The sequence below is a fragment of the Citrus clementina genome, unplaced genomic scaffold, assembly GCF_000493195.1.
Source record: "Citrus clementina cultivar Clemenules unplaced genomic scaffold, Citrus_clementina_v1.0 scaffold_4, whole genome shotgun sequence".
NCBI classification, from domain to species: domain Eukaryota; kingdom Viridiplantae; phylum Streptophyta; class Magnoliopsida; order Sapindales; family Rutaceae; genus Citrus; species Citrus x clementina.
In genome coordinates this window covers 17886532-17909514 of record NW_006262274.1, presented here as the reverse complement: position 1 = coordinate 17909514, position 22983 = coordinate 17886532, and the positions used below count along the sequence as shown (strand labels likewise).

At 34.4% G+C, this 22983-nt stretch overlaps 3 protein-coding genes across 5 annotated transcripts; 1 reads left to right on the top strand and 2 right to left on the bottom strand.

Annotated features, from left to right (window-relative positions):
* Positions 1-2: 2 nt before the first annotated feature.
* Positions 3-8339, bottom strand: LOC18043405 (the record flags this gene model as incomplete). Its single annotated transcript, XM_024186271.1, has 11 exons — positions 7849-8339; positions 7384-7461; positions 4104-5084; positions 3621-3706; positions 3421-3515; positions 3047-3343; positions 2175-2885; positions 1609-2119; positions 1238-1468; positions 1016-1140; positions 3-367 (listed from the first exon to the last, which is right to left on the bottom strand). Coding segments are annotated over exons 1-11 (3576 nt in total), but the record flags the coding sequence as incomplete, so codon positions are not given.
* A 3305-nt stretch (positions 8340-11644) lies between these two features.
* On the top strand, positions 11645-14585 carry LOC18043404 (F-box/kelch-repeat protein At5g60570). Its single transcript, XM_006437363.2, has 2 exons — positions 11645-11817; positions 12735-14585. The coding sequence occupies exon 2, from the start codon at positions 12761-12763 to the stop codon at positions 14132-14134; it is 1374 nt and encodes a 457-aa protein (XP_006437426.1). The 5' UTR covers positions 11645-11817; positions 12735-12760; the 3' UTR covers positions 14135-14585.
* Positions 14586-14795: 210 nt separating this feature from the next.
* On the bottom strand, positions 14796-20935 carry LOC18045312 (GPCR-type G protein COLD1). Of its 3 annotated transcripts, none has more exons than XM_024185763.1 (14): positions 20540-20935; positions 20143-20243; positions 19847-19954; positions 19614-19734; positions 19178-19307; positions 18712-18790; positions 18523-18611; positions 18295-18387; positions 17292-17318; positions 17082-17168; positions 16638-16709; positions 16080-16210; positions 15538-15702; positions 14796-14874 (listed from the first exon to the last, which is right to left on the bottom strand). In XM_024185763.1, exons 1-13 carry the CDS (start codon positions 20752-20754, stop codon positions 15549-15551), a joined length of 1407 nt encoding a protein of 468 aa, XP_024041531.1. In that variant the 5' UTR covers positions 20755-20935; the 3' UTR covers positions 14796-14874; positions 15538-15548. The 3 variants fall into 3 exon arrangements, with proteins under 3 accessions (XP_024041531.1, XP_006437425.1, XP_024041532.1); XM_006437362.2 differs by lacking the exon at positions 14796-14874 and adding an exon at positions 15105-15303; XM_024185764.1 differs by lacking the exon at positions 14796-14874 and adding an exon at positions 15105-15303 and having other exon boundaries at positions 20143-20259; positions 20540-20620.
* Between the last annotated feature and the right edge of the window lie 2048 nt (positions 20936-22983).

The following is a 22983-nucleotide window of genomic DNA, read 5'->3' as shown; positions in this document are numbered from 1 at the left end:
GTCATTGCAGCCCTTGACAATAATCTGGAGTCAAATCTACCATCATGTTGTATCGAATTAGATTGAGAACCCAAAGATGTCTGTTGAACAGAGGATGCCTTGTTATCACAATTCTCATTCAGCGTGACACATGTCCCGTCAGGACCATATGATCCTGGGACAATGTTATGAGAAGTATCACATGCAGCTGAATCTTTATCTGCATGCTTGGGCAATATGTTCTGAGACAAAGATAGATTATCCGTGGTAATGAGACTGTCAAGGGGCACCATTTTTGAACCGGCAAAACATGAATGCTTTGTGGAATTGGAACAATTCACTTTCCTTACCCTGAACACACCCCATAAGAAAAATAGCAAATTCCATCCTGCAAATTACAGATAAACACAATTTTAGCAATTAGTAAAAACTCAAATATAATTTACAGTACTTATATTGGCCAGAAGTTCCAACTCTCATACAGCTGACATTTAATTTAGTACAACTATGAGAATGCTGAGATCTAATCTGGTACAACTAATAGAATTACTCTTAACAATTCTGCGTAAACTAAAAGATAATGCGATTATAAAGAGGCATTATCATCAAACCAGTACATAAACAGATAGGGAAAAGTTTCAGCTCCCATTTAGCATCTTTTCACCCTCGACGAACAGCACAGAACACACACACATAAATGAACATAAATCCCCTGAAGTCATCTTTCCAATTCTACTTTGCCGATCATTGCTCATAATCTTCATTGCAATGTAAGCTAGAGTACTTTAAATTTGATATCATGCATGATGTAGATTGTAGACAACAACTAAATAGGTTGATTATCTGCTAAACGTACCATATAGGTGTCCAGATAGACAAATTCTATGGAGTTAGCTCCACAATATTAGTATTGCACCAGAAATCATTAAGGCCTCATCCAAGGGTAACAGTCAGGATGTGTAAGTCAAAAAATGCTATCAAAAGCTGTGAAAGGTATATTATTACTATTTCTAAGAATCTTAAGACTAGCGCTTACGCTGACAGTTCTCAGGAAGCTGGTTGGATGGGAAAATCAGGAGTTCGATGCCATCCAGGTTTCCCATCAGTGCTAAATCATTTTTCATCATGCTGTCTACCAGAATCTTGTAGTTTCTCCCATAACTGTAATACCAGAAAGAATATAGAATTAGAAAGCAGTTAAAGGTATATGCTTCAGGAAGATGGCTATCATTTTGAAAATAAGTATGCATCTCTTAACCTCTCAAAATCTTTGGCAAAGAAGTAAAGAGCAATGTTTTCTTCTTTAGCACCGCTTTCATGAAACATTGTCGGCCATGTGCTTACTCGAGGTACTTCCTTTAAGCAAATTCTCTGGGGAAACTTGCTCACCACTTCAAGAACTTTAGACGATGCACAAGAAGATAGATGCGCTTGAATTCCATCACATAAGTTTGGAAGTTTTTCCCCTCTATGCACCTCAAAACCACCCCTGCATGTAAGCATTGTGAGCAAAACTAAAGAAATATCCAGATACAGGACACAGCCACCAGCTGAAACTTGTGAAAGTAAAAAGGGAATAAAAATGCAAAATCTCAAAAGGAAGAAAGACTACTAAGAAAAGAATCCTACTGCCAGATGTTTTCATGCTCTGGGACGGCTGAAATCTTCAAAAGGGCAGGCTTCAACTGATTTATAGTGGTTTGTTTATTTATTGGCACTTCCTGTGCTCCTTTCATTTTATTAGAGACTGAAAATTGATCTTGAGAAGATCTCTCGCAATTCAAATCCATGTTTGTGATGCCCAATCCATCCAATTGATCATTTACTTTGTTCCTCCCATATGTTCCAGGCAACTTATGCATTGCTGCCTCAATTGCAGCTTTCAATTTATTACCTTTGATCATCCCCTCCCTACAGTTCCTTCCAGCAGATACATCAATACCAGAAACCTGCGTACTACCAAGGGGGCAACTTTCTACATCATGACCCACTTCTTTACATTTTTGACATAAAACACCTTTTGAGCCTGCAGTGAGAGTAGGCCTTGAACGACAAGAACTGGATTTTTCACCCTGATTTGTTGATTCCACTGATCGAGGTAAACCATCTTGCACAAGTTCATTAACAATAGTAGACGCTTCTCAGAGACTGGAAGACGCTCTTCTTTAGGCTAACAAAGTTTGGCTTCTGTTCACTGACGACTGCACATTGCACTGGTAGAACAAGCCTCCAACTGCATTGTTCAAACACACAAACAATCTCATGATTCACTCGACCCAAATGCAGAAGAAAAAGTAACAAACATCTAGCCAAGCAAAAAATGGTACAATTGAGCATGAAAGCAAGATAAATACCATTGATGTGTTTGACTTTGTTAAGTAGTGCCATACCTGGAGTCCCTGAAACTTCTAAACCTTTACGAGGTAGAGTGCTGTTTGATTTTGTTAAGGTACTTCCTTTGCCTTCAGATTTCACAACCTTTGCCTCCCGGTTGTTGCTTGCGGATGAAAACGACACAGCTTCACCACGAGGTGTGAGCTTCTGATCAGCCTTAGGTGTTGAGGCAGGGGTTGCCATTGATGAAACAGTGAGAGACCTATCCAACCTAGATAAACTTTTCCTCTCAAATGCATTTCGCTCTTTCACTTGTTTTAATCCTTTTAGATCGTGAAGACGGGAAGGTCTAGGCGAAAGTGCTCTAAGTTTTGATTCACCAGCACTTGAACGTCCAGAACTTGTGGATTTGAATGACATAGATTTGCCCATTACTCTGCTAGGCCCTTCCTTTACATCAAGGGATGCTTGGTCTCTGGTCGCTTTCTGCTTTTGAGGAACAACTTCATCAACAAGTTTCACCTTTGCTTTGGAATTCAAGGTGCTGAATGAACTGGATTTTAATAGAGTACCTGATCAAAGAAAAAGAATGATTGGTTGCTCAAATAACACCCAACAGATCACCGCAGAAAGAGCATCATTGACTTTTGTACATGTAGTGAGAAAAAAATAAAATGGGAAGGAGTGACAGATATAGGAGAAAACAGATTTAGCCAACAGAAAAGCCACATACCCTTTGTTGTTTGAGGCAGCAGACCACCAGGAGAACGTGCAGTTTCCACAACATCATTGCTGGAATTATTACCAAAAGTTACTGGCCTTACTTTTCCTTTATCTAAGCTCTTGAATGAACTATCGCGTGATAATGCAGCTGCTTTGCTGGGGCTCAATGGTTTTGGATACCCCGGGCTTGTTTCAATGGCCTGCCTTTTTGCTGCTGGTGCAGCGTCCAGATTTTCTGCATGCCTCTTACCTGAGCTTTGCGTGCTTGTACTTTGTTTGTTTGTTCGTTTACCCTCTATATCTGAGCCTTCAAAATAAAATGTCCCAAAATCATTAGCGTGTAAGCACATAGGCATACAGAACACACCCAAACATTTTACCTACCTTGCTTTTGCTTTTCAGTTTCCTCAGCAAACTTGCATTCTTCACACAGCCAATCACCTTCAGGAACTTTTTGAAGCATTTCTTTCATGCAATAGCTGTGATGAAGACCAATAACAATGTCAAAGACTCGCACTGAATATTGACAAAATAACATAAAATCTAAAACCTTGCCACTTGGATAGGAGGTTATATAGTCTTACGTGTGCTCTGCACCATCACTACATCTGCTACAAATTGCAAGCAAATCCTCCCGCCCTGCATCCCCACAAATGTCACATACTTTTACCTGTTTCATACCAAGGAAGTACTCAGCAAGCATTTTTCATTCTCCAGATAAGAAACGGAGATTTATAATAATAAAAAAATACATGGGGAAAGAGAAGGATCCCTGCAAAAGAATGAAAAGGAATAATACTAAACAGATAAGCATATAGTCCCATCAACTCTCAAGTTGAGACAGAAGACCTCTTAGCCAAAAAAAGACAACAAATCTTTGTTGTAACTCCCGCCCTTAAACTATACCAAGAGACATTTGAAGGCAACCAGAGAACATTTAGTGAACAATTATAAGTTCTAACACATAAGAGTAAAAGAATCATGAGCTTACTGTTAACGGTAAATGCTTTCAGATATCTTATCTATATAACATAAATTAATAAGAAGAACAACAACAAATTACTTACATCTTGTTCCATGATGTCTGACTCATCAGTTTCATCACCCGATGCAGCTGGAAAACGTTGTACGTCAGGCAACTCAGCCAACTGAGTGGACTTCAATTCTTCTTTATCTTTATCTAAACATTTTAAGGCTTCGTCAGGTGGTTCCCCATTATCCCCGTCAGTTTCTGCTTCTGACTTTTGATGGACTTTAGTCAAGACATCAGAACTGCTTTCAACAAGACGCTTATCACTCTGAGAATCAGGCACTGGACTTCGCACCTTTGGAGAGCCACAACTTGCACCAACCTTTTCTACTGAAGGAATCTCAGACAACTCTAATTTCTCAGAAGATTGTGCTTTCTCCAAGCCTTCTGGACCTAAACTACAAACTGACGCTGAACTATGAGATAAATTCTTAATGTCCATGTTTCTGTTGTTTTCACTGAGAGCTGTACTTGTATCATTGGCTCTACTAACACAAGATATGTTGTCATCGAGGCCTTCTGCACCTTTTGGATCGTCATACTTATTCAAGGAGATTCTCTGATCCAAACCAATCTCTAGTTTTTGAGATATCTGACCCTCTGCAGTACCTCCCCTAGAAGAAAACTTTGGATGAATCTCAAAATCTTCCGAAGCATCAGATATCTCAGAAGACCTTAAAGTTACTTTACTTTCAGCATTTACGGAAAAAGAATCATGACTTGAATTGACGCTGAGCGGGTTACTTGCTTCACTGGCTGTTTGTTGAAGTTTGTTACAAGGTCCACGCTTAAACGAACGTAAATCATCAGCTTCATTGATGGAATATTGACTACCAGTAGTCTCACGACAGGTTTCATCAGAGAATTCCTCAGTCTTGGATCCCATGAGAGCTAGGTTAAGATGCATGCAAGATGAACAAGGAGCGAAGCACACGTTACAAGTCCCCGATTCTGCTCTCATACGATTTTTTCGACTCATGGAACGCTTACCAAATCTTCTTTCAGACTGGGATGTTACCTACTAAACATAAAGCAAAAGTTAATAAGCAGGCAAGAGCAGAAAAATCTACAACACTTTCCAGATAACAGATTATTTACTTCCGCCATCCCCAAAAACTTGTAGTAAATCGTGAGTTAGCAACACTGCCGTACCAAGAAAGACAACTTTAATATTGGATGAAGTGATAAAACAATTTAAAAGGAATCACCGAGCAACAGTGCATTCAAACGGACTATCAAAAGATGAATTTACCTTTTGAAAGATGTTCAAACAAAACCAGATCCTCAAACCAACAATCACAATAGGAAACTAAAAAGTAACCTCCAGTTCATTTTGTTGTCCAGATATTTAACCACTCATTTATTCATCAAAAGAAAATCTATCCACCCATTTGATTGTCAATAGAAAATCTAATCAATCATTTGGCTCGGGAAATGATAGATTCACAACAACTGTTAATCTAACTCCGCATCCTGTCTCACACTGTGAAATAACCTCCACCTATCGTCATTCATGGGACGGAAGCACAGTTGCAACCACATCACCACTTGGTCCTCAATTTCAACTGCCTATTTAACTTCCTATGTCATAGATGATACGCTTAATGACCTACCCGTAAGTTTATTGACCAGGCTTCTTTCGAAGCATCATAACAGTACACATCTGATACAAGCATCAAAATTCACATCATTAAGATGCCTCCCCTTTAATTGGGTCCCGCATTCTGAGTACTATAGTACCTCTCAATAGAAATGGCCTTTTGCAAGTAGTAATATTATTTAGCATAAGATTCCAGTTCTCAATCCATAAACAGAGCATTCAAAATATGCATTACAACTGATATGACCCATCCTCATCATCTACAAAAAGCAATTTTCATTTTACGCCCGGTGCGCCCATATAAGTATACATACTATAGTCAAACTGAGCTTCAGCCAAAAAGCATCTAATTCAGTATGCTTCGAAATTGTTCATTTATATTCATGCGTTCTTAGATATAAAATCAGTAGACCCTCAATATGAAAATCCAAGATCACAACTGAAGCCAAATTTAATATCAACCAAAAACTATCTATTGCCCAAATGTAAAGTATGGTGTTCAGATTCCTTCGCCCTTATATTGCTACAAGAGAATGACTCCATGATGAATTTAGATTGCTTGTCCAAATCCTATTTAGTGCATACACAAGAGTTGATGTGTGGGTCTTCCTTGAAAGATTCCATAAACATAGGCCATCAGAAACTTAAGTTTGCCTCCCAATTCTGTTAACAGACTCCGAACTACATCTTTCCTTACATGGAAATTAAGAACATCTTAAATACAAAGCACATGGCTTGAGCACAAAGCTACAAATATATTCAGCTCAAAATACTGCCAAAAAAAAAATTATCATTTCTAAACACCTCTATCTCCAATCCACTACTATTCCTGTTCCTATCATATTTATTTGTCAGCATAGATATGTTACTTTTAATATTTTCACAATGCACAATATTCTGAATCATTTTCCCATATCAATTGAACCCAATATCCTTTCACACCGGTTAGGTGGGTGCAGCATGTTATGAAGCCTCAGACTCTGTCACCAAGTCTCAAGATGATATTTTCCAGCAATTTAGAACACTAAAATAAATGACAAGCAGAAACCAGCCAAATAGTCACATGCAAAAGTCTCACAATCAAAGAGATTCAGAAAACATTACACTGTAAGGTTCAGAACTTGTGGAAGTTATGTGCATCATGACATTTTTTACATCCTCTCCTAAAAGATATCCCAAACTTTTAATAAAGCCTTTTTTTTTATTCTTGGATAAAAACTATGAGCATTTATATCAATATATAATGAAAGACTTCTGAGATGTCTGTTTCAACTTCTTAGAAGCCTCCCTAAATTCTAGGATTTCTTGGAAGTTTAGTTACTGTGGTATATTGTAACTGCGCAAAAAATCTTTACATAATTTCAGTATCTTTACTTTAAGTTTTGAAAAAGAAAAAGAAAAATTGTATATTCCTATACCAAAAAGAAGGCAAAACAAAATATGTAGATGTGGGGGTTGGGGGGGACTAGGTTTTCTGGTCACTAAAAACATTCAGTCCCATATCATCAATTCATCATGCATAGAACTGATACTACTATTGTCTAAAAGGAGACATCACCGTAGTCTCGTCATTTTTATCATACGAAACATGTACACATACTGAACAAACTTGTTTTTTATTTCTTCCACATAAAAAAAAAAAAGGAAAAACCTATAAGAAAACAAAAGGAAGGTTCAAAGATAGGAACACGAAATGTAAATTACCCTGTTATCTCACCATATTCTTCCGGGTATCAAGATTTCTTTCCTCCGCCGGTCCTTGCATGTGACAACTCCCACTCAAAACTGATGTGATCTAAAAGACACCAAAAAAAAAAAAAATTACATCAATTAGTGGAAGTATAGCGAATTACTATCTCCAACACAGCTACTGAGAAACTGATGCATATATCAAAAGAAACATCACCAAAGCCAAAAAAAAAAAAAAATGTAGAAACATTTCAGCAATACACAAAACCCTAATTTCAAACAAACAATCAAATTCCAATCTCATAGTAATAAAATTAACAAATTATCCTATCAAAAAGACCTTGATACCAAACCATAAAAATTAATTTCCACCCATCCAAGAATAAACTTAATTAAAAATCAAATCTTAAAGAAACCAATACACGTATAAACATAAAAATAAAATTACTTAATCATCAAACAAACAAAAACCCTAATTAAAAATCCATCTTGCCTCTGCTTCATCAATTGTATCCGTTGCATTATACAGCTCATCCACCCCCCGTTCCTTCCGCTTGGCTCCCACTCGATCGCCACCAAACCCTAACATCAAACTCCTCAACTCCCCAAATTTAGCCCTAATTTTTACAATCACAAAATCCCTAACTTCCTCTCTCTAGATTGTCACTCTCATATCAAGTTTCATGCGCTTCACAGATTCAATTGGATACAATTATTTGTCATTTCCAAAAACACAAACAGCATATCAGATGGAAACATAAATATATAATTTCCCAGTTTCTCTCTCTGTGATCTAATAAAATCTTGGCTTGTAAAGCCTCTTGATTACCTGTTTCTCTCTCTAGAATTAGAGAAAAATCTTTCTTGCTTTCTCACTCTTTATTTTTATTTTTTTAATTTTTCTGCGAAATTTGGGCTTTTATATTGAAGTTTGAGTCAGGTGTTCTAATTTCTGAGGCTATTTTGTTATATATTTTTTTTCTCTGTTATCTTTTTTTTTTTTATATTTATTATTATTTTTTCTTTTTTTTGGTTAAAAGCTGCGGAGAATATAAGCCAATAAGGAGCGTGTCTCTTTACACACGCGGTTATGGCAACAATAGCGTGGTGAGTGATGTTACACGTGTGAGGCAATTTACACATGGATTATCGGTATGACTACTATCTTGCCCCCTGGGCGTATTGCATCCTCTATCGTGGAGTACTGGACTAGGGTTCGGCCACCATCATTATCGAAGTCGAATTATATAAATATTAAAAATAAATTATAAATTATAAATAGCAACTTACGATAAAATATTAACCTATTGTAAGGGGAACACATATCTTGCAATTTTCATGAGACTTGTTCCTAATTTAGAAGAATATTCTCGAGCCATAAATATTTGTATAAATAATTTTATTTAAACTTATACAACATATCGCGATCGATTGAAAATATAAATAATAAAAATAAATCATGCAGTTTTTAATTTTTTTAATTTAAGGCTTTGTAAAAATGCAAAAAATATTTGTGATGTTGTGAAACACATTGAATTGGAAAAAATCTAAATTTTATAACGATAAATGTTTTAAAATAATTTGATTATGACATTTAAATTTTATCACGCAATCAAATTGCATCACGCAATTCCTTTTCTAGTTTTTTTTTTTATTGATTATTAGTCATTGTTGGATTTCTATTCAAAGAAATACAATTATACAAATGAATAAAACAACAAACAACATTTAAGTAAATGCTTTGCTAAGTTATAGTTATTGTCACTTATGGCATAGCAGCCTAATACAGGTAAATATGGTGGGGTCATCTGAAAGTTACTGCAATCGTAACTTAGCATGAGCCGAAGGGAGCCAAGAGTTAGAATCGGAGCTATCCGCTGGCCACCCTGTAACTGATCGAAGCAACCTCCGCACAAACTATAACGAAGCGATAGTAACAATATCATTAAGGTTTTGATTTAATGGGGGCCTAAATGAAGAAATTACAAAGTTAAGGAGGCCAAAATCGAACCTGTGCAAATTACAAGGGGCAAAAAAAAAAACATTTCGAATAAATGAGCTAAAATATTAATTTGCGGCGTCTTAAGATTTTTTTTTTTTCCAACGTGGAGGCCCACCAAACGTAGGTCTTGTTGGACTTATTATTATTATTTTTATGACCTAAAAGCATGCCATTAAATATTATTTTTGTGAACTGAAGTTTATTTATTTATTAATTATTTTGTGCAAATAATTAAAGTATTCGATTTTGTATTTGGCATAAGAGTCAATTCTGAAACATATATAAATCACAAGTTATTTATAAATAAAATATAGTTTACGTTCATCAATAAAACCAGCATTTCATTATATAAGATGTTCTACCTCTCTAGTATATATATACATACATATATATATCGAAACTATTGTGAAACAGTTTAACAAATGTTATTAATCATAGTTCGCAAAAATCTTAACAAGCTATCTATCAATCTTATTTCTTAGCAAGTAATGAGTTTACATTCATGAATTTTATATATAGATACATACATACATACATACATACATACATATATATATATTAAATACTGATTACACATCATATTACTGTATTGTACAGATATTTACAATTGTTATGACAGCATATCATTATACTAATATTTACAATTAGATATATAACAGGGACTTACATTATTATATTAAATTCTATGAAAGTACATGCACAAACAAATAACCATCATAGACAATTAAGACAGGGGATATATCTGCTCCACTCACATTTCGCAAGAATAAAGATTTACAAATAATCTGCACACAATTATACTTAATTTAGGGAGGTTGAGTCCATAGAAACTCGAACCACTATCCTCATAGTCGTGCTTAATTTTGAGAGTAGTGGTTCACCACTTGGCCAAAGGCCATGTGGCCATGAATTATATATTTGAGTTATCATAGAGTGAGATCAATATAAACGATCCAAAAACTTTAATGCTTTGGAGCTATGATTTCATAGATTACATGAACATATTCTTACAACATGAATTCTAAATAAAGATTGTTTACTAAATTGTTAGTATTACTTGATCATTTATATATGCGGCAGTAGTTCATTAAATTGTTTGCCAAATCAAAATATCTATACAAATAAATATTTGTAGGGAAAAAACACTTTTTATCCCTAGGGTTTAATGCAATAGCTCATTTAATCCATACTTTTCAAACAATAGTCTAAAATATCCTTTCGTTAACTCACCATTAGTGTAAAGTCGTTACCTAGTAATTCATTGATAGCAAAATATGATTTTTCATTAAAGTGATACAAACTATATTAAAATAATTTTTTTACACAATTAAATAACATTATAAAGTATGCAAAATTCATTAATTTTTTCTTAAATGAAATCAACGATGATATAGTTTGATATAGCCATTGAATAATTACTATAAGGAACAAATTGTAATTTACACAATATCTTTAAATTATTGGAAGAAAAACTCAAAAATACCACTAGTTTTTATGTGCATGTATGTGCTGAATATCTTCTTTATCTTCAACTCAATTCAAGTCATTTTACAATGCACTTAGAGAGTATACTTATATGAATAAGAAAATTGTGATATTTTTGGTACTTAGATTTAGGGTTTATAGGGATTTCATGCCGTCAAAATAAAAAGAAGTAAAAAAAAAAAAGAAGTGAAAAAGAATTGCTTGAAATAGAAGTTTTTCATTTTTTTCCGTATTTTCTATTTAGTGGGTTTGGATAAAATTATTTTTATTTATATGTCAACTTTTATTTATTTTTTTGATTTTCTCTTTGATGGAAAATCAATTTTTACCCTTAATGAATTACTAGCAAATGATATTCAACTAACGGTGAGTTCACGGAAGGATATTTTAAACTATTATTTAAAAAATAAAAATAAAATAAACTATTACATAAAATTATAAGAATGAAAAGGGTTTTTTCTCAATATTTGTAGGTACTGCTTCTAGTTAGAGCTTTAGTTACATATAACAAAGGCACCCTTCTGTATTCTGGAGAAAGAAAAAGATAAACAAGCATGCAAAAGCGAAAAGCACGTGGCGTTCACGAGGAGTCACACGAAACTAGCAGCTAAAGCCTCGAAAGGAATGCTAATCTTTAGACTTAGAAGGAGGAAGAAAGAAACTGACTTTAGCCAAACAGAGAGAAAAAAAAAAAACAATTAAAAATACATATAACGGTGTATAAATAAATAAATAAATTACTGTATCAAATTTAATGGCTACAGAACGCACAAAAACATAACAAAAGAATTTTTTTTTATTTTTTTATAACCAAATAAAAAAAGAAAGAAGGAAAATGCAAAGACAGTGAACAAAAAAAATGTCCTTTTTATGATCTGAGGTGAAAGGAGTACGCTATCTCTCTCTTTCCCGATCTGCATGTGATCTGATTCATTCTCTAGAAATCGACGGCCGTGATTGATTTGAGATTTTGAGGTACTGTCTGTCTTTTGTTGTCATTGTCTGAAAATCACGCCATGATTTTAGGTCTTATTATTAGGTTTGATTTGTTCGTTGAATAAAAAATTATATTAATAATTCATTGGTTGACAAAAGTTTCGTTTTTTCAGCTGAAGAATTAATTTGTTTTCTTCTTCTTCTGTTTTTTTCTTTTGTTGTGGGTGGTTTGGGGGGGGGGGGGTGTGGGGGGTTAATTTGGAGCTGCCAATGCTTTACAAATTTTCGTATGAGAGTGTAATGAACAAACAGAAATAGCTTTACTAATTTTGAAGTGTGAAACTGAGAACTGAAAGGTCCATGATTTGGCTTGTTGCAATGAACAATTACTTGAATTTTTAATTGTCTTCGGTGAATGTCTTGAAATTCAAGTAAAGGCGTAAAATGCTTACATTACATGTTACTTTTTACTGCTTATTTTTTGAATTTTAGGGGAAATTTAGTCAGCTTTCAGAATTTCAGCTGGGGTTTCTGATTAATTAAGCTGTATCTCTGTCAAAACATCATGAGTGGTAAATTGAATCTACTGTTAAAAATTATTTTGTTGTGTTTCAATATTGTTTCAAAGACTTGAAGTCAAAAGTAGGATACAGATGTAACTGTCGTGAGGCTTAATTTTGAAAGCACAGCTAAAGTTTTTGGTAAACACTCGCTTTCACAGTTCCACTTGCCAGCTAATTCTTACTAACCGCCCAATCACTTGTATGTGATTGTAATAATTTCATCCCACAGCAGTTCTCGATTAAAAGCCACAGCACCTCTATCGCAAGTGTACCGTTACATTGTTCAAATTATTGTATCATTTTAAATTGCTTGTCAGCACTGTTTGTTCTACAGTCTCTAAATCACTTATTGACAGATTTTGTTTCTTTTATCCGCTGTCTATCATCAAATAGTGTCTGGACTGCACTTCTCATTCAAAATGGTGTTCAGAGATTCCTTAGAAGAGCCAAGGATCGGAGGGGTAGGGGATTGTGAATCATCTGTCATGTTTGATTTCCAAAACTATGTCATTACAGATGTTTCCAAACACTTTGGTCAAGACTTGAAATTCGTAAAGGAAAAATTGCAGATGTTGGTTCATATTCTCTCCACTAGGAGAAACAGCTTAAAAGATGGTATTGAAGATTTGATAAGCAAAGAGATGCTTATATCTAATTTAGAGCGTGCAGGATTGAAGAACAAATGCCCTGTGGTCATCACAAAAAATGGAGACAAACATAATTGTCAAGCATCAGATGACAGTTTCTTACCAGGTCTTCATGATGATGCAACATTAGATATCCTGGCCTGGAGTAGTAGGTCAGATTATCCAACACTATCTTGTTTGAACAGAAAATTTAAATCTTTAATCGCCGGTGGATATTTATATAAGCTGAGGCGTCAGCTTGGAATGGTTGAACACTGGGTTTATTTGGCCTGTATTTTAATGCCTTGGGAAGCCTTCGATCCCCTAAGACAGAGGTGGATGAGATTACCTAGGATGCAATGCGATGAATGTTTTACTTCTGCTGACAAGGAGTCTCTAGCGGTTGGGACTCAGCTGCTTGTTTTTGGTCGTGAGCTGTCAGGCTTTGCAATTTGGATGTATAGCCTGATCGCAAATTGCTGGTCTAAATGCCCTCAGATGAACTTGCCTCGTTGTTTGTTTGGTTCAAGCAGCCTTGGGGAAGTTGCTATTGTTGCTGGGGGAACTGACAAGAATGGCTGTATTTTAAAATCTGCTGAGCTTTATAACTCTGAACTGGGTACTTGGGAAACCTTGCCCGATATGAACTTGCCGCGCAAGCTATGTTCAGGTTTCTTCATGGATGGTAAATTTTATATCATTGGGGGCATGTCAAGCCCCACCGACCCTTTAACCTGTGGTGAAGAGTATAACCTTGAGACAAGGACATGGAAGAGAATAGAGAACATGTACCCTTCCAATGTAGGTACACAATCTAATCCTGCAATGAGCTCACCTCCTCTGGTTGCTGTTGTAAATAATCAGCTTTATTCTGCTGATCAAGCGACAAATGTAGTTAAGAAATATAATAAGACTAATAACTCATGGACTGTTGTGAAGAGGTTGCCAGTGAGGGCTAACTCTTTTAATGGATGGGGATTAGCATTTAAAGCATGTGGTAACTCTTTACTGGTAATCGGAGGGCATAGAGAGCTTCAAGGTGAAATAATTGTTCTGCACTCATGGGATCCAACAGATGGAAACAGCGGAGAAGCACAATGGAATGAACTTGCAGTCAGGGAGCGAGCAGGCGCTTTTGTATACAACTGTGCGGTAATGGGTTGTTAATGATTTGGCTTGTTTGTCTTTGGTGCAAACCATCCACCAGTGGGGCAAATAAAATGCTTCATTGATTTGGAGGCAACATTAATTTTCCTGTTATCATTTATGTGAAAGTTTATATGTTAGCGTGTAACAATTCTGTTTCCAAATTTTGTTGTGCTTATTTGTCTCTAGGGCTTTTAGAAGATCACAACTGATCTACTATTTCTCGGCCCCAATACTTGGTTTGGATGTTCTCTCATGTCCTGCTGTGCACTATCTGATACATGTGAAAGAATAATATGCGTAGAGTCCTCAGAAGCTACTGCTTTCTTACTGATACCCAAGACAAACAAATGATCCTAGGGCTCCTACAATAGAAATAATACAATTTAACAAGTAGGTCTAAGAACCTGAAAAGCCTATTAATAGGAGATGAGATTGTGCCCCTATTTATCTGCAGACATATTTTAATGATATGCTGTGTTTTATCATTGTAAGTTTGCCTGGTCCAGCATGTGGTACTAGAAGAAGAAACATGCTGTAGCTTGAAATTGAGTATTTGGCATTGTGTCATCTTCCTTCCTCCCAATTTCTCCATTACCTGGTGATTTGTTGCGAGGATAGCATGAATGCTCAGAGAATTTTGTTAGGAACACGAAGTTATGTTTACTTTGCGTATGAGGATGATTGTTGATGGTCTTCTTACTGTGTATAACTCATTCTCAGTTGATTTGGCTTCGGGTGAAGGTAAATTGTGTGCATTGCTGTGGGAAACAAATATCAATGGGAATAAAGGTAGAAACTGGAGTTAATTTGAAGTGCATGGACGGTTAAAACATGAATGTTAGAAGTAACAGTTCACTGATTTTTTTCGTTTTGCTTTCTCATGCGAGGTTGCTGTTGAAACACAATTACTGAAGACTTTTTGAAACAAAAGAAAAAAGGAACAAATGTAAGAAATAATTTCATAACTCTATGACTACGATGTAGCACATGGTCAAAGAATGGTAAATTTAATTAATCAATTAACAAAATCCAATCTTACAAGTGAGATATTTTGTTCAAAAAAATCTTGCACGTACAGCATTGACTAATTTTTTCTTCCATGTACAAGAACTGAGTTAACAATTTCTTGCCTGGAGGTATTTAATATCTTCTTTCAACAAACCGCTGTAATTTATGTAATTTGAAACCTGCAATTTGCAAGAAATATTCATTTTCATAGAAAAACAAGAAATAAATAATGCAAGCAGCAAACGAGTCATCCAATAATCTAACTATTATTGAGAATAGTTTGCAGAAACCTAATGTGCGATTAATGAGACATACTGCAGGTGAATTGTTGCAGAACAAGAAAGAATCCTATCAGTGGATGTCTAATTGTTGAGAACGACTCATAATTAATGAGTCACTAAACACATACTTACATATGAACACGTTAATCAATTGGGTGCTTATCAGCCTGGCGAGATGTATAATGTGCAGAAAGCAAGAGAAGAGAGAGGAAAGCACTGGCTACAAAGATTGCATCAAACCACCGATGGTAAAAGTCAAATTGAATTTCCCCACCCAATACCTCTGTTATGATAATCCTGCAAAGAATTACCAGCCATGAAACTCCAACAGGGTTCTAATACCATATGAACGTGGCAAAAAACAAATACATGGAGCTGCCGCACTATTCAATGCATATCAAAATATGTGCTGATTTCAGAATTCATAATGGCTCCAAGCTGTTCAGAAAGGCTTCAAAAAGTTATAAATCTTCTATCCATATTTTGAAGGAAAATTTCACATGAAAACTTGACCGGAAAAAAGGATTTGCGGCACAAAACTATGCAGTGCATAAAACATTAACACTTATTGTCACTTGATCACCATTTCAGTAAGTTGCTTCTTAATCACAAAAATGTACCTATTGTAATATCTGACATAAAATGCATAAATCATACGTCAACAATAAGCTTACCTGTATTCAATGGCAAGACTTTTTCTTATCAAAAGAATTGAAGAGACAAAATACATTCCCATAATTTCAGACAGGAAAAGTACAACATTGCTGGAAGATCCACTCCCTACTCTGGAGACTGCAAAGAAAAACTGCACGCAGCCAAAAAAATTTGAAGTTAAGCTGTAGGGTAAGCGAAGCAATTAGGACAACAATTCCATCAAGCCTTTGCCACTTTCTTCCTAAGGAAATTTTATACTGATTATTAATCCACTGCCCTAGACATGCACCAACCCTGGACATTTTAAAATGCAAAGCCCATGCCAGAACTATCTGAAAAGAATGAGAAAACCACCAGTATGATTATCCATACAAAACGAAGAATTTAAGTTTAGATACTTGAGAGTTGTTAGAAGCTCCTAGTTCAATGACTATACAGAATGGTGATGCTCAATAGGGCATTTTTTCAAGGGTTTAGACTCAAAATTAAGGACAATCACCAAGTTGATATATAATTCCTCCATAACATGCATAAGCAAAACGATTAACCACGAATAACTAAGGAAAGCGCAGGAATACCTTCATTACGTTCATTAAGAAACCCCGTACCGACATAACGATCAGCATCCCAATAAACAAAAGGGAGATATACTGCAGAACTATTATAAACAGCATTAGATAGATGATAGCAGTCAGCCCAAGCAACAGATTTATCAAAGCAGGTAACAATTTTAGCAGTTATGCACTTTATAGTCCATTTGATTTTTACATCCTACAAGGTCCATAGAAGTTCGGCACAAGTGAAATATAAAACCCAAAAGATTTCAGTACCTTTTGTGTTTCACAAACAAGATTATTCATAAGAAATATCAAAGATTTTAACAAGACAGGAAGTTGTTAAATTTTATTAAACACCGGAGAAACAATCGTTCACTTTTAAATCACCGAAAAAGGTGGAAAGTTAAAGGACCATAAATTATGAGATCAGTCATCAGATTGAGGTAGCCAGGATTGACAACTAACCTGTGATAATAATTGAGCATTGATTCCTATATCAAAGAACTGCAAGAATATGCTAATTGTCATTGTCACAGGATCAACTGAACCAGCCTGTAAAAGAAGAGAAGGTAAATGTGTTCAGAAGACAAAGCAAAGTGGTTCTGAAATTTGAAACCATATCAACAAAAAATAAGCATATCAATGAAAAGGATCATTAAGCAAGAGAGAAGTTACCTCCTTGAAAACAACACTCTGTAAAGACTGCACATAACAATTAGATTGATCAGAGACCTAAGTTTCAATTCATCAAAACTTAAATGCTGAATGAAAATCATTTAAACTAATGGTATCAAAAAAGATTTCTGAGCCATGAATTCCCAAAATTGTTCACAATATTCCAGAAAGTAACTTTTCCAAGCACAGGGAGAAACCACGATCGAAAATTTTTTAGAATCTAATCCATTGCCTTAATGGTTAAGTTGGAATTTAAAGCTCTAAATTCTATATCAGATTTCAGGATTTTTCTTTCTAATTTTTATTATTATTTTTTTAATGTCAGATTTCAGGATAAAATTGAATATTGTGAATAAAAAGCAAAAACATTTACGTCTAATCATGATCTTTTAACTTCCTGTCAAAATTGGATTCTCTAAGCACCCATAATTAAATTGGGAAGAGTTTAGCATGGATACAGAGGTTAAAATTGATGAGTATAAAATATTAGAGTGGCATAAAAGTCCATGAAATTTATATAATACTTCATGACTGAAACTATAAGAAATGACCACACAAGAACAAAAAATCTGTTGTTTACGGGTACTGAATTGGAGAGAGATCAACAGAAACAACAAAAGACAAGAAAGCTATTAGTTACGCAGACAGATGAAAACTAACAATTGAATAACCTATTCAATCTTAAAATCCATCATAATAAGGATTAAAGCAATAACAATGCACACTACTACAGATTTTGGATTTAGATTGTAAACATTTTCTAATCAGAATCAGGTTTAAAACCCTAGTCAAACTGGAAAGTCAGGTTTGTGGGATGAAATCCAAACCCCAACTTCAGTTCCCCAAACACAAGCAACCTGATTTTAATTTGAAATTTTTACGACAATATAATATAGAACCTTACCAATAACTGGTTAATTAGTTGTACTACAAGCGAAACTTGAATAAACAAAACAAAAAATAATAATCTTTACACAATCCATCAAAAGAAACTCAGCCATACCTTGATCATTTTATAAACACAATAGATAGACAATGCGTAGCCAAGCAGATTCTGCATGTGGCCTCTCCAGGTACGAGAATAAGCAGCAGCCTCCTGCAAAATAAGAATAAGACCGAGTATATCACTAAGAATAAGATATCCATAGGGCAACATTTGAAAAGGGCATAGTAGCTCCAAAAATCCAATTAAGTAAATAGCAGGATTGAAAAAATATCTTAAAGAATGAACCTTAGCCTGGCGAAGCTCATAGATTTCCAGGAATAACTGCTTTGAGAGCTCCTCTAAAGCTTGTACCTCAGCTTCCATGATTTTAATATCTTAATAGACAAAAACCATATCAAAGGATATCATTTGAGGAAAGCAAAGGCTAAAATATAAAATAACATAATTGCAAAGAAACACGGGGAAAATAATGACCTTGCTCCTTTTGGTCGTCTTGAACAGATCGTACAACTGTGCCCACAATCCGCTTGAAAAAAGATCTAGCCTTTAGTTTCTGAAAAAGACAGCTTTTAATGAGCACCAAGGGAGATGAAAGCACAGTTAGTCCTAAAGATTTGCAAAGTATACGACAATTTGGGTTTGAAAACATCCAACAGTAAAGGAAAATGTGAAATGATTAAATTTGGAGGTGTTGGCTTTAAGAATAACCAGTTAACATATCAAGATATGGATTCCAAATACTAAGCAGTAAAGAGAAACAAGCTCAACATGAGATCACAGAACCTTTGAATTTAAAACCTCAATGAATTACTTGCACAAACAAATCTCTCAAGTATAAAGAACCAGCTGCCTCTAAAAGCTTTCCCCATGACGGTTGAGGACTAAAGCAATATTAGTTTTGGAAACAACAGGATAATAAATATGGCAATACAAAGCAAACCTCTTCTGATCCTTGAATTCGATCCATCTCCATTTGACAAAGAATGATCTTCTTTTTCTTGGAAATACAAGTCTCAATCGATTGCATCAGCTGTCTTTCCAAGGCCTTGATTTCTGATTCATCAATCTCTCTATCGTAATAAGAAAGTAGGAAATCAGAAATCAAAACATGGCAAAGAAACTTAGGAGGTTTTTGGTATGTGATTTTGATAATGATTCTCCATAACCTAAGAATTGCAGTTTCTGGATATTCTTTGGATATAATCTCATGAAAAACACGGAAATACCAGTGTTTAGGATTATGTGGGTGCAGGGTCATGCGTATCAAGTGTAATGATGAAACAAGTTCAAAGAAGGTACCGACAATTATGGATCAAGCAAATTCTTATCCTATCAGTCATAAGTTTAAATATAATGAAACAGTATCATTCAATTACCTGATGAAAAGTGATAAATAACTGTATGGCAAATTTACAGCTCCAAAACCGGCTAGCACAGCCATTACAGTGACACCAATGACTCCAATTCTACTAACCAACTGAGGGATGGTGAAAAAACCTGCAAAACAAAATCATGAGAAGGTTAAATACACGATTTTTGAAATGCTTCAAAAGAAAATTACACGAGAAAAGACACATGTTATGCAAAAGAACAAACAGAAAAGCAAAACCTTTTTCAGGTGATGGCATAGGAAAGTGAATGCCCATGCGCCAGAAAGCATAAAGAAATGCCAGCAAGAACAGGATGGCTCCAAGTGCAGCCCGCTCCTTCCTTACACCTGAAATTACAGTCATATCTCAACAGGTAGACAAAAAAAGAAAGAGAAACAGTAGAGATGTTATAATGTGTTTGGCCCTAAAAATGAGGCCCGATGTGAAATCCAAAACAAAATAGTCAATCAAGAAAATGGAGCACAAGAGAGGGACAGCGATGGATTAACGAGACTTGATATAGACAACAACATACCGCTGTTACAAAGCATCAAGTAGCAGTGATAGTAAGGGAGCATGAAAACCAATAGCAATATCAAACAAAACAAGTCCACCTTCCAGTTCACCACTCTTGCCCTACATCCAGAGTTAACTAAAACCATATCAGACCAAATGCATTAAAGAAGGAACAAAAATGATCACGTATCCTGATTAAACGTGAAGGAGAATACACATATATTCCACATTTTTAATATCTTAAAAGCCACAGCTCGAATGTACCCGGACTCGACCTCACTCCCTGTAACCCCTAATATCTGCTACCGAAACAATAAATTCAAAATCTAATTTCTTCACGTTTCTCAGCTGCCAAACAGCAAATGATCTGAAGCTAAATAAAAAAGTCTCAAGTGAAAGGTGAAGAGGTTGCTTACTCTTTGGAGAGAATAGGGATGATTTCGAAGAGAACGAGCTGGAGAAGATTGCAAGAGAAAGCAAAAACGACACTGAAAATGATCTGAACCAACGCTCTCTTCTCTTCGTACTCTTTGTATAATCTTATGTTCAAGAACCAGAGACCTGCCCATCCCAATAGTATCAACGATCCAGTCACCACCGTTCCTTCGTAGATCGCAATTCCCCACCCCATTGATTTTCTTTTTCCTTTTTATTTATTTTCTTTTTAAGGTTCTTCAACAAAACAACAGTAACGAAACGTTTAGCTGTATCTCTACAGTGTCCCTCTCTATCTCTCTGCAGTGGCGTTGTCACGGTTTTGTTCGTGATCTCGGCAGTTGCTTTCATGAAACGTTTTTCTTTTCTTCCTCTTCTTCTCTCCTTTTTTTTTTTTTTTTTAAGTATAATTAATTCTTTTCTTCTACTTCTTCTTTCTTTTATTTCATTTTTTAATAAATTTGTTCTCCAATGAAGTCGAATAAATATTTTTCATTTGGTCTGCTTTAAAATGTAGATAATGAAGATTTTCTTTTCCCCTAAATACATTTGAAATCATTTTCATTTAATTATTTTTTTCCGAATAATAATTTATATATTTAAAATTCAATGATACTACTTGCCAATTTAATATTATAAATTTACAATAATTTAATGTTATTTACTAATGCAAAATAAATAAACTTATATTTATTTTATTTCAATAATCTAATAACTTAATACAAATTAGCAAACCATCCGTGGGTTGAGTGGTCAGTAATTTTTAGGTTTTATGTTTGCTCTTACAGTTTTACTTTATAATTTTTGTTTTCTTCCTTTTCTTCATGTGACATTTTTTAAGTGTAATATTGACAATAGGATAAGATTAAATTGTCCACTCCTACCTTTTTTCCTTTTTTCTTTTCTCTAACCTCAAGTATACAAAGTGTTAAAAGAATTACTTAATTAAGACATAATAATAATAATAATAATAATAATAATAATAATAATAATAATAATAATAATAATAATAATAATAAAATAAATAAATAAATAAAAACTACTGCAACATCAACTACCCTTTCGAGTAAAAGTGCAAATGAAACTTGGGCCTCAAAATGCAAAAACCAAACAGTCCAACTTCTGAGACCATCTTACAGTGAGTTGGGCCAAACTTGAGATGGGTGAGAAACAGAGGGGACTTGCACGAAGTAACTGAAAAATAAAAAGAGTAAAGCTTTTGACACCCCTCAAACTTCCTCATAAGTCTCTTTTTCAATTGAAATTATTTAAATAACTAAAAGTAAATTAATTCATTTCTTTTTGAATGAAAATTTAATTAAATAATTAAATATATTATTTTTTTAACAAAATTTTTACACACCCATTTCATAATTTATATTTATATTTTAATTTTAATTAAAATATTTCTTTTAATAAAATTATAAGAGTTTAGAATTATGGAGATAGAAATTATCTAACAAAAAAAATAATTTAAAATTTTAAGATTTATATGTATTTTATAATAAAAGCTTAAAAAAACTACCGGTTTTTAGAGTGAAAATTTATGTGAAGATTGTTAATTTTAATATATGAATTTGTTTTCACAAATTATACGGAGTTGTTATAAGAATGAATATTTTGATCCTCAATTTATCTCGTCAGTCCCCACTTTCTAATTAGTTTCATTTATTTTGAAATATGCTCTTACTAAATATAAAAATTTAATTAAAAATAACTTTTTTTTTTCATTTCTCATCGGTGCTCTCTCTCTCTCTCTCTCTCTCTCTCTCGAACATTCATTCAAGTTATATAGTTTATACTTAATTCGTTCATGAAGATAGGCGTTATCCACCATTGTAGCTCTTAGTCTTCACCTAGACCTAGCCACATCAACACCTAGTGACCTTCAAACCAACCGCTGCAGTCACGGCCATTCACCGTTGCTATTGTCGCCGCTCCTCGCCGCTTTTATTTGTAAATCAAAAGCTTTTTTCATGAGTGAAAACGACAGCTTCTGAATCAGAAGCCAATCATTATTACACAAAATGAAAATGGGTAATTTTTAAAAACCTCCCCTGAAGTTTGAGCTTGTTGCAAGTAGATGACGAGAATTTATTTATTTGTAAAAAACCCCCTACCGTCAGTTAACTTTAACATTGACCGTTAGTTGACTGTGCAAGATAATATTACCCTTAACAATAGTTTGTAGACGGAAATAACTAAAAAAAAAATTAAAATTGTTGGCTATTTTACCCTCTTTAAATTATTGATATTTTCTTAAAGTTCCTACAAAAAAATAAAATTTAAAATTTAAAAAATCCTCTTTAAATTATTAATATTTTCTTAAAGTTCCTACAAAAAAGATAAAAGTAAAAACGTGGAAATGAAATAGTTAAAATCTTTACCTATGATATTATAAATCTTTGGAAGTGATAAGGATAAA